General features: G+C 33.8%; 1 protein-coding gene across 4 annotated transcripts in view; it reads right to left on the bottom strand.

Moving 5' to 3' along the window:
- The window catches only part of LOC142336120 (uncharacterized), a 72,304-nt gene that overhangs the window by 13,407 nt on the left and 39,761 nt on the right, over positions 1-19,136 (bottom strand). For all 4 annotated transcript variants that reach the window (XR_012758892.1, XR_012758891.1, XM_075384671.1 and 1 more), the window contains exons 4-7: positions 18,658-18,792; positions 16,073-16,189; positions 10,705-10,860; positions 1,378-1,581 (exon numbers count right to left, since the gene is read on the bottom strand). Coding sequence is in view for 2 of the 4 variants with exons in the window: in XM_075384671.1 (XP_075240786.1) it covers positions 1,378-1,581; positions 10,705-10,860; positions 16,073-16,189; positions 18,658-18,792 (612 nt within the window). In the remaining 2 variants the exon portion in view is untranslated. The remainder of the gene's footprint in view (positions 1-1,377; positions 1,582-10,704; positions 10,861-16,072; positions 16,190-18,657; positions 18,793-19,136) is intronic.

Below are 19,136 nucleotides of genomic sequence, written 5' to 3' on the forward strand. Positions count from 1 at the left end.
AAAAAAACCAAAATAGTTTTCTGCGTTATTCTTGAGACACAACCTAGTTATTAGAAATGTCTGAAAACTATACGAAAATATTGAATAAACTTCCTTCCTTTTTACTATTACATGCTGTTACGTTCGAATATTGTCCATATAAAAAAAAGTTTTTGATGCCACCAAAATTTGCTCTCAGATTAGAAATGCATCAATTTTGTTAATTCTACAAATTACCGTGTAATTTAATCGACCAATAAAACTTGCATTAAATTTTGTACAAAATTTACGTTTCGGAATCTAATGAAAGTTTTTTTGTATATAAGAGATCTTCAATTTTTTTCAAAAGACGTTCGCTAAAACTGGCCGAAGTTGGCATGAAAAGACCTTTTGTTAGCCAAAATGTACGTCAGCTAAACGCACGAGTTTATGTTAACGAAAGCTTATATCCTTGTCAATGATTTAGCAAGAATTATCCATGGAAAGACTGTTATACACTTTTGCGGTTTTTTAGTGCCCACTCGACAGACCGAAATGATGTTACATTTTCACAATTTCGTCAATGATTGTTGATTATCTTGCACAGAGCAACGGTCTTTTTTCTTTTTGTTTGACTTCGACGGTTTTTACATAAATAAAATTGACAAAACGGGAGAAGAAAATGACAGAACAGAAAAAAATATGTCTTTTTCTCTCAATGCGGGAGGTAGACTCCCACTATATAAATTGAGTACGGAAAATGCGTTCGCCCCATCTGTGACCCAGGATGGGGGAAATCGCGACCACGCCACAGAGTCTGGCAGTACCGCCTAACCAACCAGAGCCTGCACGGTCAGATCAGGACACTGCCTGCGGTCTGTACAGTCTGATCATAGCGTGTTCTAGGATCTGGATAGTTTTGGGTTACCATCTGGATATTTTGGATAGAAACCTTTCCAGAGTCTGTACGGTCTCATAAAAAACTTTTCCAGAGTCTGGAAAGTCTGCCAAAAAACATATACAAAAAATTACGTCTCTTCTTTGAAAATAATAGATTATACCGATGATTACTGATACTTCAACAGTTAAAAATATCAGTCGGGGTACCCCCAGTGCACGACTGAAGCGGGTCTGGCACACCCAGTGTGCGAGTCAAGTCGGTTTGGAACCCTCAGTACCCGATTTAAGTCTGTCTGATCAGAACCGATTTTAGTCTGGATGGTCTGATCAGAGCTGGCTTGGGTCGCTCACCTCATCCTGGGGAGGGCTTGCTCATAAAGTTTAAATATGAGTTACGGGCCAGTACATTCCTGGATCTTATAGTACCAGTGCGCCAAGAAAGATATGGAATAATTATTTTCATGATGATTTGTCCTAGTTCGACCAGAAAATGAAGTAGGCAAGATGATGTTGTGTGACCTTGACAATGGCTAGTATGCCGAATGAGACGTTCCATAGGAAGTAGATGACAGCTAGGGTGGTGACAGTCCAGAGGTCCAACTGCCAGAAGAAGTCCTCCCTCTCCTGTCCCTGCAAGTCACTCACTCTGAAGATGATGTGGAGCACAGAGAAACACACCACCAACACTGTCAGCATCAGAATCGCAAACAGAACGTAGAAGTCCTGCACTCAAATCAAATACACATAGATGATATATTTCACATTCAGGCTGTGTTTATGCAGGATGAAGATTAGTGCATAAATTGAACCCCTAATCTAGACCTCGACTTTTGGTCTAGGGGATGGGGTCAGTAACTCAGTATCGCAGTTACGTTCTCTTAATTTAATGAAAAACACTAACCAGTTTCGCCATTTCAGCTTATATGAGAAGAAAGACCACGCTAAACAGCAGGTAAGGTTTTGCGTCGTTCAGTTTAAACCTTTTGTCTGGTGTCTCCATTGGGTTACCCATGTTAACACATATGGATCGACCATGGTTTTTAGTACATTGTATTGGTTGAACATAGTCTTCTCACAGGATGAATTAACCTTTTTTTTAAATCTCAAACATGTATATTCGAATAACCTCAAGGTTTAAAGTTACATGTTGTAATATTATAAATCAAACATACTACATCTTTCCCTTAAATAACTAAACATAATAATCATAATAAAAAACTAAGGTTCAGTTTCTAGTTCTCGTGAATTATTTTATAAAAATAAACTTTTAAAGCCTTCAATTTTTTTGTCCATTGGAACTCGTTCGTGTCTTTTTTGCATCTCTTCCAATAATTCTTTTTTAAAATTTTTCTTTGATTTTTCCTTTCTGAGAGCTTTTGGAAGTTTATTCCATTTCCGAACAAAGTTTCTTGTAATTGAATTTTGACTCCATTTTGATTTACATTTTGTTTTGATAGAAAAATCATATGTACGATTATTAACTTTAATTTCAACGTCTCCGATTATTCTGAATTTTTTTTGGTCTTGTATGTTTGTTTGTTGGACAATATCGAAAAGTCTATTTAATGAAGTTTTTGCTATTTGAAGTTCTGCGGGAAGTATTTTATTTTCAAGAAGTAGTTTATGAGCACTATCATATTTTGTTCGAAAAAAGAAAGCTTTTATGCCCTATCTAATTTGTTTGTTTATTCTGTCAATTGAGTAGGACGGCAAACTTTGAAAAAATATTGCACTAAATGCTAAATGCGATAAAACAAGTGATCTAAAGAGATTTATTCGAGCCTTTAAAGGTATTTGATTGCGTACCAAATAAACTGATCTGATAGCTAAAGGCATTTTACCGATCACATTATTAAGTAGTTTTTGGTATGTCAACTCTTTGTCAAGAATAACACCTAAGTATCTGCATTCATCTGTTGGTTTCAATGAAAGACTATTAAATTCAACGCAATTGAAAGTTGGTAACTTTTCATTTTTGAAAACCATTATTTCTGTTTTCCCTTCATTTAGAGTTAACTTGTTTTATTTCATATATTGTTCAGTATCCATCCATATTTTTTTAGCCTTTGCTTCTAAACACTGTTCATTTTTTTCATGACAAAAATTGCTGTGTCATCTGCAAATTGTAATCCATTCGAACTTTTCACTATTTTCTCACCGAAGTCATTTACATAAAGTATGAAAACTAGTGGTCTTAGTACAGTACCTTGTGGAACACCATGATTTATAATTGTCCAGTCGGATTCAACTATTCCGTTTCTAACAAACTGTTTCCTGTTGATTAGAAACGAATTCAATAAGACTCTTGCGTTTTCTCCAAAACCATATTTTTCAATTTTTTGAACAAAAATGTCCAAGGATATTGAGTAAAAAGCTTTCACTAAAACCAAAAAAATTGTTAAGACTATATCTTTTTCCTCAACATAATGATTTATTTTCTCTGTCAGTGCAATTATTGTTTATAGACACGACTTTTGTTTTTGGAAACCAAATTGCTTTTTGTTAATTATTTTATTCATATCTATATGTTCCGACATTTGCTCTAAGAGAAGTCTTTCAAAAATTTTTGCTAAGGTTGGAGTGACCAAAATTGGTTGATAGTTTTCAGGGTTATGCCTGTCTCCTTTCTTATAGATGGGAGTGACATAGGCTTCTTTTAAATTTTCCGGGAATGTGTTTGCGTTTATATACTCATTAGTAGCAAACTGTAAATGAGTTCCAGTGGACAACTTACAATCATTCAATGCCCAAGATGGTATATACCCTGGTCCAACTGATTTTTGTGTTGCTGGTTGGTCAATAATTTTGTATAGTTCTCTTCTGGTTACCGGCCTGAAATTGAATTCATTTCCCTTAAAATTAACAGAAGGCAACTTAGGAGCAATTATTTCGCCCTTGTAAAGTCCAAGACGGGCAAAGCAATTATTCAAACAGTTAGCAACGCTTTTTTCATCTGATATTACGTTATGACCCCCTTTCAGCTTCGCAATGTTTTCTGTCTGTTTATTTGAGTTAATTTTGTTCTTGATAAATTTCCATTGTTCTTTTGAAGTTGGGAGATTCTCGTAAAATTGTTTTGTATAATCGTCAGATGCTTTACGCAATTTTCTAGTAACATTGTTTCTAAGTACTTTGTACCTGTTAAAGAGCTCTTGATTAGGATTTTTTTCCATTCATTGTATACACGATGCTTTTCATTAATGAGACTACGCAGTTCTTTTGATAGTGTATTTTATGTATTGTATGATAGTATAATATTTTTTGTGCTCCTTATTTGTTTTCACTTCAATATTTTTCAAAGGTGCGTGAATATTTAATACATTTTAAAAAATTTCAATAAATTTGTGAAAAATTTCATTTGCTCCAATGATTTTGTACATTAGTGACCAGTCTTGCAAAGCAATCTCACGGTTAAACTTACTTCTTGCGTATTTCTTTTTATCTCGCATTAAATATTCTGTCTTTTGCTGCTTCCATTCTAATTTCAATGATGATTGACATACAATAGTGAAATGATCATTTTCAAGTACTGACTCTATTATATCTGTTTCGAAGATTTGATTTTTAGAAATAAAGCAGTGGTCGATTAAAGAAAATTTTTCTCCATTTGTTTATGTTGCTTTTTCTGTGTTTACATACTGAAGCCCGTTATCTACAAGGAAGTTGTTTAGTAATTGCTTCCCAGTTTCTTTAAGTATATTTATGTTGTAATCTCCAAACAGGATTAGATTGTCAGTGCTAGAGTAAATATTTGAAGTTTCTGATTTCATTTCATCAAGGAAGAATTTTGAAAGGTTTACGTTTGAACAACACGCCGCATTTATGAGCGGTTTTTCTTTCAGAGGCTCAGTTACTTCTATCCATAGTGATTCAAAGAAACTCCGGTTGATGGTGTTCAAGTCATTTCTTATTTTGATTGAAAATTTCTTGGGTATCCATATGCCTACACCTCCCCCTCTTTCCAGTTCAGTCGATGATTATCTCGGCTGGTGAATAAATTGATGACTACTGCTCAAAAAAGAATCTGGAATAGTATTGTTCTCTTTAATCCATGTTTCGGTAACAGCTAGGAAAGACAACTGGCCGAGAGTTGTCAAAAAAATTGTTAACTTTTCGTATTTTTTATTTAGGCTTCTACAATTCATGTACCAGAACTCGAGACAATCGTCTGTTCTGTTCTTTTCTTTGTAGTACTGGTCTATTGTTTTAAATTGTTCTATTTGAGCCGGGCCAGGGTTTATTTCAATATCTCTACTGTTTTGCAGAATAATTGATATGACGGATAATAAATACGTAATATTGATGAAACCAAACCCTAGTGAAAACAAATTATTGAAATAAATCTGACAAAAAATAAGTTTTGGTTTTAGTATGATTTGAGTGACTTTTGACAAAAGCAACCTCCCCCCTTTACAAACAAAGCCTATTATCAAAATCACAAACAAAACTGATGTTTTCTTCAAAAGAAACATTCAACGTTTCTATTAAAGAACTAAGAAATAAGTCACCCAAATGTATCAGAACTCATTCGGACTATTGAAGTTATTCCATCTCTTTTTGAATGCCAAAAAATTTCCATTTTCATGTTAAGGACGCATCTGTTTCAATGATATATCGATTGATGAACAGTTGTAGCCAATTTTTTTCATATGTTACCGCAAAGTTGTAACTATTTTTTGAATTCCATATATGTTTTGGTGCACACCATCTTGTCTGATATCGTTTACCTCGAGACCATAATTGAGGACGTATACATTTGACCAGTGAAATTCGCCTCTATATTGGTCAGCAATGCTGTTGATTACTTGGTTATAGGCATCAATTTCTTTGTTGTTCGAGTCCCGTCCGTATAGTCGATTTTTAACTTGTGGAATTTGGCAAATAGCAACCTTTTGGGGCTTGAATTTAGTTAAACACTTACTGACTAAGTCACGCATTTGCTCAGCTGCCCTTTTTCCATTTTCAAAAATTTCAATAAATTTATGAAAAATTTCATTTGCTCCAATGATTTTGTACATTATTGACCAGTCTTGCAAAACAATATCACGGTTAAACTTACTTCTTGTGTATCTCTTTTTATCTCGCATTAAATATTCTTTCTTTTGCTGCATCCATTCTAATTTCAATGATGATTGATATACAATAGTGAAATGATCATTTTCAAGTATTGACTCTATTATATCTGTTTCGAAGATTTGATTTTTAGAAATATAGCAGTGGTCGAATAAAGAAAAAAATTTCCATTTGTCCATGTTGCTTTTTTTGTATTTACATACTGAAGCCCGTTATCTGCAATGAAGTTGTGTAGTAATTGTTTCCCAGATTCTTTAAGTATATTTATGTTGTAATCTCCAAACAGTATTAGATTGTCAGTGCTAGAGTAAAAATGTGAAAGTTCTGATGTCATTTCATCAAGGAAGAATTTTGAAAGGTTTACGTTTGAACAATACGCCACATTTATGAGCGGTTTTTCTTTCAGAGGCTCAGTTACTTCTATCCATAGTGATTCAAAGAAACTCCGGTTGATGGTGTTCAAGTCATTTCTTATTTTGATTGAAAATTTCTTGGGTATCCATATGCCTACACCTCCCCCTCTTTCCAGTTCAGTCGATGATTATCTCGGCTGGTGAATAAATTGATGACTACTGCTCAAAAAAGAATCTGGAATAGTATTGTTCTCTTTAATCCATGTTTCGGTAACAGCTAGGAAAGACAACTGGCCGAGAGTTGTCAAAAAAATTGTTAACTTTTCGTATTTTTTATTTAGGCTTCTACAATTCATGTACCAGAACTTGAGATAATCGTCTGTTCTGTTCTTTTCTTTGTAGTACTGGTCTAATGTTTTAAATTTTTCTATTTGAGCCGGGCCAGGGTTTATTTCAATATCTCCACTGTTTTGCAGAATAATTGATATGACGGATAATAAATGCGTAATATTGATGAAACCAAACCCTAGTGAAAACAAATTATTGAAATAAATCTGACAAAAAAAAAGTTTTGGTTTTAGTATGATTTGAGTGACTTTTGACAAAAGCAACCTCCCCCCTTTACAAACAAAGCCTATTATCAAAATCACAAACAAAACTAATGTTTTCTTCAAAAGAAACATTCAACGTTTCTATTAAAGAACTAAGAATTAAGTCACCCAAATGTATCAGAACTCATTCGGACTATTGAAGTTATTCCATCCCTTTTTGAATGCCAAAAAATTTCCATTTTCATGTTAAGGACGCATCTGTTTCAATGATATATCGATTGATGAACAGTTGTAGCCAATTTTTTTCATATGTTACCGCAAAGTTGTAACTATTTTTTGAATTCCATATATGTTTTGGTGCACACCATCTTGTCTGATATCGTTTACCTCGAGACCATAATTGAGGACGTATACATTTGACCAGTGAAATTCGCCTCTATATTGGTCAGCAATGCTGTTGATTACTTGGTTATAGGCATCAATTTCTTTGTTGCTCGAGTCCCGTCCGTATAGTCCATTTTTAACCTGTGGAATTTGGCAAATAGCAACCTTTTGGGGCTTGAATTTAGTTAAACACTTACTGACTAAGTCACGCATTTGCTCAGCTGCCCTTTTTCCATCAGTACCTTGGTCAATTGCATTGTGTCCCAAATGAAAAACAAGACATTCAAGTTTTGCTCCAGCCGAATAAGAGTCCATAATGTTATTAACATCACTTATGGATGCCGAAGGTTATGAGTGTTTTGCAGTTTCATTACTTATATCACCCTGTTTTACAAATTTATACGTGCTTTCTGATATGACAAGGTGTTTAGTAAATCATGGTACAAACTTCGGAAAAAACTGTCTGTTGTTGGCATAAACTTGTTTAGTTTCTTTGTCTTTGTTGCCATCAAAAATTTTTGTCAACATTTTCTCATTTTGTCCTATCAAAAAAACAATTTCTGACATTGCTTGGTCATATAGGGATTTGTCGTTGTCTAGAGCTGTTTGGAGTTCTCTACTTGCTTGCTTGTTTTTTTCTAAGTCTTTTTTTAATTCTGTTATTTCATCCTGTTGCAAGTTACTAGTAACGAGTGATGATCTTTTGTTCTCTCTTAGTTTTAGAATTTCTTGAATGAGTTTATCTTTGTTCCATTTCGCTAGAACAGCCGCTTCGATTTCGTCGCTGGATACACTGGGCTTGGTTATAACACACTAGTGACTCATTCTGGAAAAAAAACGGTGAGAAGAAAAAAACAACATTGACCTAAAAAAGACCTGAAAGTGAAACAATTGTTAATTTTGAAAATATTGGATTGGTCTCACCAGCACCAGATGAAAAATACTAAAAGAAGTCCCAGATAATAGTCGATTCCAAATAAGATAATGAATGTCTTCTGAGTAGTGCAAAAAAAACTAATAAGTTGTCTTCAGGAAGAAAAAATTCAAAGGTGTATGTATTTGTGAAATTTCTATGCAGCTGACTTACAGCTGACTTCTGACTTTGGTTTTCAGATTTTTGGTTTTTGTTCATTAATTTCCTAGGGATTCAAACATCCGGGAAACATCACCAAAACGGCTCAGCATTGGGGTATATCAACTTAAAAGACATTTGAACTGTTACAAAAAGACTTGAGAAATTTTGAGTTTTTAAGGAAAAAAGAATTTACAAGTCGATAAAGTGAATTTGTTCAGTTGAATTGATCTATAGGTAGTTAAAATCGTCAGCGTTGAATATATTGAAAAATCACAACCGTTGACTATATTATATGTACTAGCAATCATTGAAGGAGATTGCAAAATTTCTGTATGCAGCGTGCAAATTTTTGGTCGAGCAAAACTGCAGCAAATCATTTGTGTCAAGCGTGAAAATTTTGGTCAAGCTAAATTGAACAGCAAAAAAAATGTTAAACCTTTTTTTAATTTTGAGTCCAGTATGAATTTGTCATGCCGTTATTCTGTTGATTCAAAATATTTCATATGTCGAGGCCTAAATTAACAAATAGATTATTTGAGCTCTTAAAATTTTTGGTATTAACACCACTTTCAACGCCTCTTACCATATAACTCCGTGGTTCTGAAAATTTGTTGTGTAAGATTTGATAAAAAATATTTACTGAGCCCGTACCTAACATCCAGTCAGCATCAGAACTGATTCAGAACGTTTTCAGAGTAACATTTACTTTCAGTACTAGTGTGATAGCCGATAGGTAAGGTGTGTGATTCACACGCCAATGATTGAGAGATCAATCCAGTGCCTCCGTTAAGCTGTCTGTTTGAGGATGAGCTCATACTTAACCATAGCTTAAGGTTGACCATAGCCTGATGAATGTTGGCTGCACTGATGGTACCACGTGAAAGTTACAGACGCAAAAAAGTGGCTATAGTCATCAAAAAAGAGCAATGTTGCTCATAAAGAGTTCAGTCTGAAATGTGGGGAATAATAAGAAAAAGAGCAGCTGAGAACAGGCTACTGTAGGCCTAATGCTGTTCCACTGCGATTACGCAGGAACCAAAATTATAATTAATTATTATTAATTAGTACTCAATCAGAAAGTTTTCAGATTAGTCTTTATCAACTCTGAAACCTCTCTGAATCAGAGGAAGATTCAGAATGCATTTTTGAATTGAATCTGTATCAAAGTGAATCAGAAAAGTTTCTCAACACATCAGACACACTCAAAAACCTTTTTTTATCGGATTTGTAACACCATTTTTATCAAATTTTGGAGCAAAATGCCAACAACTCCAGCCTAAAAGCGAAACACAATTTTGGTAATATATGCTGCTTTTTGAGAAACATTTTGATATTGGTTCTTTGACAAATTTTTGAATTCAGAGAACCGCTCATTGTTATTTTTCTTTTTACATCGGTTTGGCCTGTTGAGCCCGAATCAAAAAACACCAGAGCAAAATGTGTAGCGAACAGACTTTGAGACTTTGAATCAGTTCTGAACCGTTTCTGAAAAACATCCTAATTTAGTATTAAATTACTCTGAAAGTTAGGTACAGGAGAGGCTCGTTCGTGCAAGATGTTATACGATCTTACTGGTTAAGATCAAAATTTGTATGAGTGTTATGATATTTTCAAAATCAAAGAACAATTCAATTGAGAAGAAAAGTTTTCAAGTAAGATCTGACGAGACATATAATCAGAAAAAAAATTCAACTAAAAACTTTACTGCTCAAAAGCTGATAACATATCTTAGGGGAAAAATCTTTTATGACAAGTGTTTCTCTTACTGGATTATTCTGAAATGGTAAGATTTTATAAAACATGGTTCTTTATTTGGCTTAGCGTAAACGCAACCGCATAGTGTAGTCAGATTCTCGAGATCTGACAAAATCTGGACCGCAAAGATGTAAAAAAAAATACAACAAACATTCTGATAACAGTGATTCCATGGGTTTTGAAATTTTTCTGAGCGGTAGTGACTTGCTATGTCATGTGATTTCAAATCGAATAACTCTTTTCTGCGTAGATTCTCGAAACCAAAAACTGGAATATCTGGTCTGTACGAAACAAACGGAATAAACCATTGCAAAACGAATGGTATATGGCAACGAATTTTCATTAACTTGTCAAATTAAGTGAATTGAGATAAAATATTTTTTATCTTTTGAGTCACTCACTCAATAATAATAATCAACAAGAACAGTTTCATTACTTTTTAAGGTCATAAGCGTGCGCCTCAATGTATGTACTTTTCAATTATACTTTTGTATGTTGAAACAAAATGTTTGTGCCTGGGTTTACCCACCCCTTTGCAAATTACAAAATGACCAAGTATATCCAATATCTGCAATTGACTGACTTTAAAAAAGCAAGATAAAAACTAAAGTAGATTCTAAATCAGATTTTCAAACTTGAATGTAAAATTACATACGACGAGTGTGAGATAGGAGATGGTTGGCAAGGTGTTAGAGAGCATGAGTTTGTAAGCGACAGAAGTGAGAACGAGAGTGAGGGTTCCAGACACTCGGAACTGGACATGGTCAGGGGTATTGGTGAAGTTGCACAACGACATCACTGCGAAGAACAACTGAAACAAACCCCAAATCGAAATAGGTTTCCAAGGAATTAAAAAACACATTTCTCAACGTATTTAAACTTAAGTAAAACTCAGACTGTCCGTAGCCAGCGCACAATTGTCTGATTCAAATTTTTATCAAAACTAGCCTGTCAGTGAGTTGCAGAATCAAAAATGGTTCAAATCTTTATCAACCTATATGTGGTTATGTATGTCATGTTAATGTTAATGAACATATGTGGTTATGTGGTGGGTTTTAATGGGGTTAGAAACGGTAGGTTGGGGCATAGGTAGGTGGAGATAGGTGGGCAGGGACAGATAGAGCAGGCAGGTAGGTGGGATATCTGTGGTTTGAATAGGGAGAAAAGACTGTTATGGCAATAAAACTACTCAAAATGACCATTCGACCTTGAATATTACACGCACTTCTTAATTACTAAATATTAGAAACTCAGTCATTCGTAAAGTCCAATGCATACACAGAGAAGTTATCGTTCAACACATTTAGAATAATTGCAACAAATTTCTTTCAAAAGCAATTAATCACAATTGAGTGTTTTCCCAATATCGCGTTGAAGTTAGGGCACAGCGTACAACAATTTCTAGGTATAAAAATTTTCCAAAGCGTGCAACAACTAGTTGCTCATGAAATCGTAGTTTGCCAAAGCAGCCAAGTATTGACAAACACTGCTTTTCACAACTGTAAAATATTTCAGCAGAAAAAGAAATTTTCTGTATAGAGAAAGGATTAAAACTTCTTTAATTTTTGGAGGTTAGTACAAAGTTAATGATTAATAGTCAAGTTTTCTAACTTCATAGCCTTCCACTTTGTTGAAAGAAAGAAAAGAGAGATAGAGAGAGAGAGAAAAAAAAAAGAGAGAGAGAGAGAGAGAGAGAGAGAGAGAGAGCAACAGAAAGAGAGCACGCGTTTTTTGAACTTCTAAAGAATTGGGAAGTTCCAGTTTAATATAAGACTTTATGAATAGTCTAGTATAAGTCTTTGTCAGTGAAAAACTTCTTGACATTTTGCAACTTCTTAGAAAGCAGCTACTTATCCTCTAGAAATATCATGCCCTAAATAGTCAAAAATAGCAATTGGATTTTTTTATTGGCCTAAAGGGCTTATAGAGGAAAACAATTCAAAAGGGGTAAACAACATTTTTTTCATTCCACAATTTTTGTTCATGTTAATTCGCCGTTTGAAAAACAACTTAGATTAAACCCTCAGATTCTGTAATCCGCCATTCTCACTGCGCTTCCCGTTTTACCAAAACTATTCAATATATCAATATGATATATGGGGTAAATTTTACATTGAGTTAAAACATTTTGAAAAAAACCGTAGAAAATGAACAACAAATTTCTGAGAATATATAGAATATGAAGTTTAAGAATATATATATATATATATATATATATATATATATATATATATACATATAAAATATATATATATATATATATATATATATATATAAAATATATAGAATATGAATATATATAGAATACACCTGTTTAAGAAATGATTTTTTGTCCACAAATTTTGTCTGGACAAACTCCTTTGATAATCAGTTTCTCAAGATTTAATAATTCAAAGCAACGAAATATTGAGATCAAATTGTTCTCTTTATTAGTTACTTGTGGGAAAAACTAGCTTAAAATAATTATGTTTCCCAGTTAATCTTAGTTTATTTGGTACTATTTTTTTGGTACTAAAATCTTTGTTCAGCTCTCTCTTAAAATTTTCATTACTTTGGCAAGAACTCAGTTGATTTCTTAAAATTTTCATTACTTTGGCAAGAACTCAGATGCTTCTTAGTTGATTTCCACCTTTTCTTCTTTTTTGAACGAATTGTGAATCTTTGAAGGAAACACAATATAAAGTTCTATTTAAAAGTTTTTGTTTTATAAATATTTATTATCAGCACTCAGAGGCTGATATATTATTTGTATAAGAAAAAAGTTGTAAATGTGTGTGTGGACATCAATTACAGTTAGCAACACTGGCTCAGAGTCGCTTCGAAATTCGAACTATTTAAACAGAAATCAGCCTTAATGGTTGATTAATTGCTGTTAAATTCTTTGCAAAAATTTGTTCGGGTCAAGAAGCCAATCAACAGTTTTGCAACTAACCATATCACGGCTCGTAAAAACAATTAAATCTCTAAAAATTTTCTGCAGAAAATGCTAAAAATTGTGCACATTTTTGACCTTAACCATGAGTGCGGGTGACAAAATCTATACTTTTGCCACTGATTTCGACTGCTTATAGATTTATTAGTTACCATGGACGATACTCACTTGAACTGAAAATATTTGACGAGGTTGTGTCACTACTGTTGTTCAAAAAAAGCCCCAAAAAACTCAAATTACAAAATTTTCTATTTGATCGTTGTCTGTCACTCACTGCTAATGAGAAGGGAGTTGAGACATGTTTGCTTACTGTGCACCTTTTTATTTTTTTTTAAAAATAGTATTTTTTGACGAAAGCAGTGGTTGGTTTTCTCAGGAAAGCACTGACTAACAAACAAAATACTCTCTTATAAGTGTAACCTTTGCATTACATCATCGCGTACTTTGCATTTAATGCTGTTTTTAACCTCTTTGTTACTATTAAATAATGGATGAACGGAATTTTGGTTGCGGTATTTTTTGGTTCTCTATTTTCTCCTTAAAGTGCTACGTAGACATTTGGTTACATAATTTGAAATTTCAAGTAACCGTTTGTACCGCAAAATGAGCAACCGATAGAGTTTGTATGTTTCAATTTTAAGCACCAAAAGTCATGGATATACGAGGTTTCAGAATACCGAAGTCCGATTGTGAGAGGTTGAGTTGCTTCTAAAACTCAATTACGCGGAAGGCCGAGGTAATGTAATTTCAAACAACACTTTTACCACAATTTAGACTCGTTAGATACTGACGCACGATATTGAAGTTATCACAAGCTTAGTGCCCTGCGATCCTTTAATCTTTGTTTAGTCTGAATTCTAACTTCATTAAAGTGAGCACTGAATAGACTACCGTCGCTGCTTTGAAAATAAACTAGATTTGATAATCTGCAAAACAATATTTACATGAAGTCAATTTATCTTTCATATTTATTATCAAGAATTCCGAGAATTCTTGGAATTCAAGTTTCGCAAATTGAGTTTTGCAAATTATTTTGAGACCAAGGTGTCCTAACGGGTTCTACTTCTTTTCTTTCTAATAAATCGGGGTTAAATGATAGGGGGTTAAATGAATAGGGGTGAAAAAGCGGGACACCGTCCTAACGCACATTTTAATAAGCTCAAAAGCTCAATATTAATTTGAGGAATTGTACATTTTTAAAATGTTCAAATAAATTGCTAATGACTCTAATTTTAGTTTCTACTTGTAAACTTATAAAAAAAATTGAGAAATTCTAACAAAAGAATACCTTTTGAAATTGGAAGTAAGTTGAATCTTGGGGGGGGGGGGGAAGTTTCCTATTATTACAATTGAGCGATTTAAACAATAATAAAGACACGGCTTTGAACAAAATATGAGTATTCACCTTTTCTTTCGAAAATTGTGGTATCTAACTGTGTTGAGAATCAATATAGATTACAGACAGGTAATAGAAGCGTGGCATTCCTTGTGGCAAACCTAGAACGTGGCAAATCTAATACAAGCTGACTAACGTTGGATGACATGCACGCAAATGACAGTCGGCGAAATTAAACTTCAGAGAGGGTGTTGTATCAGAAATTTTTTTAAGTGTTAAAGAAAAACCGACCCTAGAAGGAGTTTCAATCCACATGACAGTGTGATTCAAATTCCACTAATCTATGCCGGCTTTGGCTCTCCTTAGATGACAATCGTTTTTGTGTTAGCAACAGATTTTACTTTGGAAAGAGAGCAATTTGGAACACGCAAAAATGAAGGAGTCAAGCGAGAACAAATTAGTTGAGAGCAAAGAATGTTCTAAAACAAAGGTTCAAATTGGTCAGGCAAAACTCTTAGATAGAATACAAGTAAAATAGACAAACGTAATTACAATAATAGCCTCAAAGATCTTTCGAGAGCAAATAAACACATAAATTGAATAAATTGCATATAGTTGAAGTTGAATTTGGACAGATTAAAACTTCTTTTACAATGGTCTGACAATTTACTTACTTTGAGCCAACAAAAGAGTATGAAAAAAAGACTCGAAGGAAGATGGTACCTCGTGAATATAAGCATTGAAATGATCATGATGTATATATTTAAAGCACTCAGATTAAAGCACTCAAATATACTCCGCAATTGTCAATCCGTTAAAATGAATTTCAAACAGAAAACAAAAATGAACCTTTTGAAAATTTTTGGGTCAAAAGAAAAAATATGTTTCTCTTGAAAAGAAACGATTTTTATTAACTGGATAAAATTTTCAGACCAGAGTTATCAACAACAGGCTCCAATCAGACCACTCAGTATCAAACTTGCGACAAGAACCCACGACCAATTCATAACCTAGGGTCAAACATGACGTGACACCTATCAAGCGTGTAATTGATTTTGATATTGTTGGTTTGAGGAAATCATGTTGGGAACATAAAATCTCGGTAAACAATGCGAAAAAAAAACAAAATCGAAAGTGAACATATCTATGGATTGCAATATGTTTGCAATATGTTTGCCCTTAAAATATGTAAGAAACTGTTCAATTGAGAATGACAACAACCTAATGAAGAAACCCACTAAAGTCTGTACATGGACTCGAGCTACCACCTGAAAAGTTTTCTCTTGTTTTTGCACAATGATATCAGAGTTTTATTTCATTTATATACCGACTAGTTATGAGCAACCTTAGATTAATTCATATAATTCTCCAAATCTGAATTCAAAATGTATTTTTGTGATTCCGGATAACAAACTGCCATTAACTCTTTTTACTATTCTGCATTTAATGTGTGCTACATACTTCTTTGTCACGTATATTTTTTTGTAAGCGCACATACTTCTTTGTCAGAGCTCTGATCATTTTAAAGAGAAAATTACATATTTTTTCTCAATTTTATACTGTAATCATACAAAAACCTCTATAGATAAATGAATGAAAAAAATGCATAATTCCCACACAATTGAGCGCTTCCTCGGACAAAAATTCAAGGAAACAATCAAGACACAATTTTACGATTTGGGCATTAATGCTTAATTCACGAAACTTTTGCCAGTTTATACGCAAGGGCAGGCTATTTGTTTGATTATGTCATACCATGACGAGGAAGCAGTTGTATACAAAGTATTTGAACTTTCTCTGTACATTGCACCTCAACACCAACACATCGTCACAATTTCTCTCTTCCTCACTCTCAACATTGTTCTCTCCAGTCTGAAACACATTTTTAATTTTGTTAAACTTTATTGCATATCCATCATCACGTTTCATAATTCCTCATTTTGTCCCACCGAAGCAAAAAAAACCACATAAAACAAACCCAAACTTTGTTATTGTTCTCCCGAGGCTTAAACACATTCATCATCTAGTCTGTAGAAATCCTAATTTAGAAACCAAACCCATAACTTATTAAAAAATTAGTTTATGGTATCTTTCGCTTCGCCGAATTTAGATGTAAGAGCTTTTCGTTTTTTGGCTTTAAATAGAGAACAAACTAAATTTTTGATATGGTCTTTTGAAAAATGGCAAAACCGAAACGCAGTTAAGTAAAGAAGAACGAAAGACAAAAGTTAAGAGCTTGAAGTGGGCTGAATATATATCACTGACTGACTGTTTCGAATGTGATTCCGACGGATTCAGCGCATTCATTTCATTTGACATTTCTTAAACTTGAGAACTTTCCGTCCATCAAATGGAGTTTATTAACTCAGCGTTAATTCCATTTACCTCATTTCACGAGTTATATTGAGCTGAAAAAGACCCTGGTCAAGGTCGCAGACCCAAGCCAAACAATCGACTGCGAAAGCTTTTTATCAAATAAACTGACAAAAATTAGAAATAATAGAAAGTTTTTCGCCTCTAGTTTAAAAAGCAAACGATTTAAACGGTATCAACATTTTTTGCCGCGCTCTGAGCCGTCAATCCGTTTCTGATCTGTATTTTGGAATGATATTTATTAAAAAATCCTCCTAAATTTTCATTGCCATTTTTCAAAAATAACTATCACAAAATCTTGGATACTTTTATGATAATCGATACGCCCAATAGTTTTAAATGAAACAAATGTTGTTGACATCAGTCATCATGTATACTGTTCTCGGAGCCACAAAATCAAATGGGCTAAACCGTTATCGACAGAATCTCAGTATATCTTTTTCTTATTTATCCGTGAATACTAGTTAGAAAATGTAAGCCTTTTTGTGAGAAAGAATTTACTTCCCGGTTTGAGGTTCACCGTCATTCAACGCAAAAATATGCAAGATAAACGGTGAATGCGAAAAACATTGTAAGATTAGCGGTGAATGCGGTGAATTGACATAAATGAGGTGGTGAATGGGGTGAAAAAAATCTGTTACCTGTTAGCGTTTAAATTACATAATTTCACGGCTTAAAAAAGCCAAAATTCTATGAGATAAGCAGTGAAAGCGGTGAAATTACATAAATTCACCGCTTAACTTAGTGGTGAAATTACATAAATTCACCGCTTATAAAATAGTGTCAAAACATTTGAGATAAGCAGTGAATGTGATGAATTTAAATTGTTCGTCTCTGGCGCGTCTCTCGCGTTCTCTCATTCTGTCGAAATGCGGTGAATGTGGTAAATGCGATGAAAAAAAATAATCAACGCATTTGACCGCAATTATTACAAAAATGCGCCGCGAAAGTCGCCACAATTGTTTTCCAACGTCTATTGAAACTGCTTTAAACACACAAAAAATATCATAGACGTAATTACATATGTCAGAGTGGAATAAGATGTTGTAGACATGTAGCAGGTGAGAGGTTCGAATCCCTGTCCGGAAATTTGTAAGAATTCCGGTGAAAGAGGTAAAAAATAATTATTCACCGCATTTCACAGCAATATTATGTACAAAATTTGCGGTGAAAAAACAACTTTTCACCGCTTATCTTAAATATGTTTTCTATTTTTCCTCGACCCGGATTTTTTCCACGTTTTGAGTAACTATATTCGACCGTAGAAAATGTTTACCAAAATGTACTTTTTCTGACAAAATAAGTCACTCATTTCCACAAAACGCGCAATGTATTAATTTGCTTTTTCGGACTTTGGTCACGTTTGTTTAGCGATGAAAAAATATATATATGGGCGTTCCAATTTGTTTTTGTACTTTTGTCATTTTGTTTGTTCTTCGATGTTAATTCATTGAAACAATAAAAAAATTGGACGTTCAACTAGAACCAAAATGTTATCTCTCCTAGGTTTTCAGTTTTCTAAATATAGCATATTGACTTGGTATTTTTACCCTTTCCCTGCATTTATCTTTCGCAAAATATTTTACTATTTAAATAAAAATGCATTTGTAAGTATTTGCGAAGAAACATACGGAGTAATCATTCAAACGGCATGAGGCAACAACTGCAGGCTGTTACGTCACTATAATTTCGTATGATAATTATCGGCGGAATATTATAAAAAGGAATAAAACCCTTGTCTGGTATCGGCATTAATTATTTGTACTTTCAGAAAAAATTTTCAGCAGAAGAAGCACCAGATTGGATCAGACCGGCCCGTTTGTTCTGAGAAACCTCTACATAAGTTCACTTGAAGGTAGTTTTATATGGTAGTGGTAGTAGTGGTAGTAATAGAGGTAGTTGCATTGATAGTGGTATAAAAGTGGTAGTGGTAGTGGTAGTTGTAGTAGTATGTTTGGATGACTTACGAGTACCATTTTGTAGAGTACCCACTCCTGGTGGTCCTGGAATGCCTTGTCATTCAGCACTCCAGGGATGTCCTCTGCTTCCAAGTAGAAGTGTTCCTTGCTCCTATCGTCTAAGTGCAGTCTCACGCACAGGTCCTAACACACCAAAAATTATAGCTTTGCTTTTGACTAAACACCGACAAAAACATTACGAGGTAGTAACTTTAGAATAATTCATGGCTGATTGTCGGAAGCATTATTGGCATGAAAAAAGTGTCCTATTTGCTGTAAATTGTTACACTAATTTCTTATGTGGGATGATTTTGGATTAACATAATCAGCTATAGCTCCAATTTCTAGCCAAAAACGACTAAGTCTTTTTGTTTCATTTTTTGCCTGAAAACCATTTTTTGCCTTCAGTATTGTCCTCTTTTTAACCACTCAACTGACAAAAGACTGATAAAAACTGACAAATTCTTACTGTTTGCATGAATTGAATA

Source organism: Convolutriloba macropyga, chromosome 3 (assembly GCF_964194025.1).
Source record: "Convolutriloba macropyga chromosome 3, txConMacr16.3, whole genome shotgun sequence".
NCBI classification, from domain to species: domain Eukaryota; kingdom Metazoa; phylum Xenacoelomorpha; order Acoela; family Convolutidae; genus Convolutriloba; species Convolutriloba macropyga.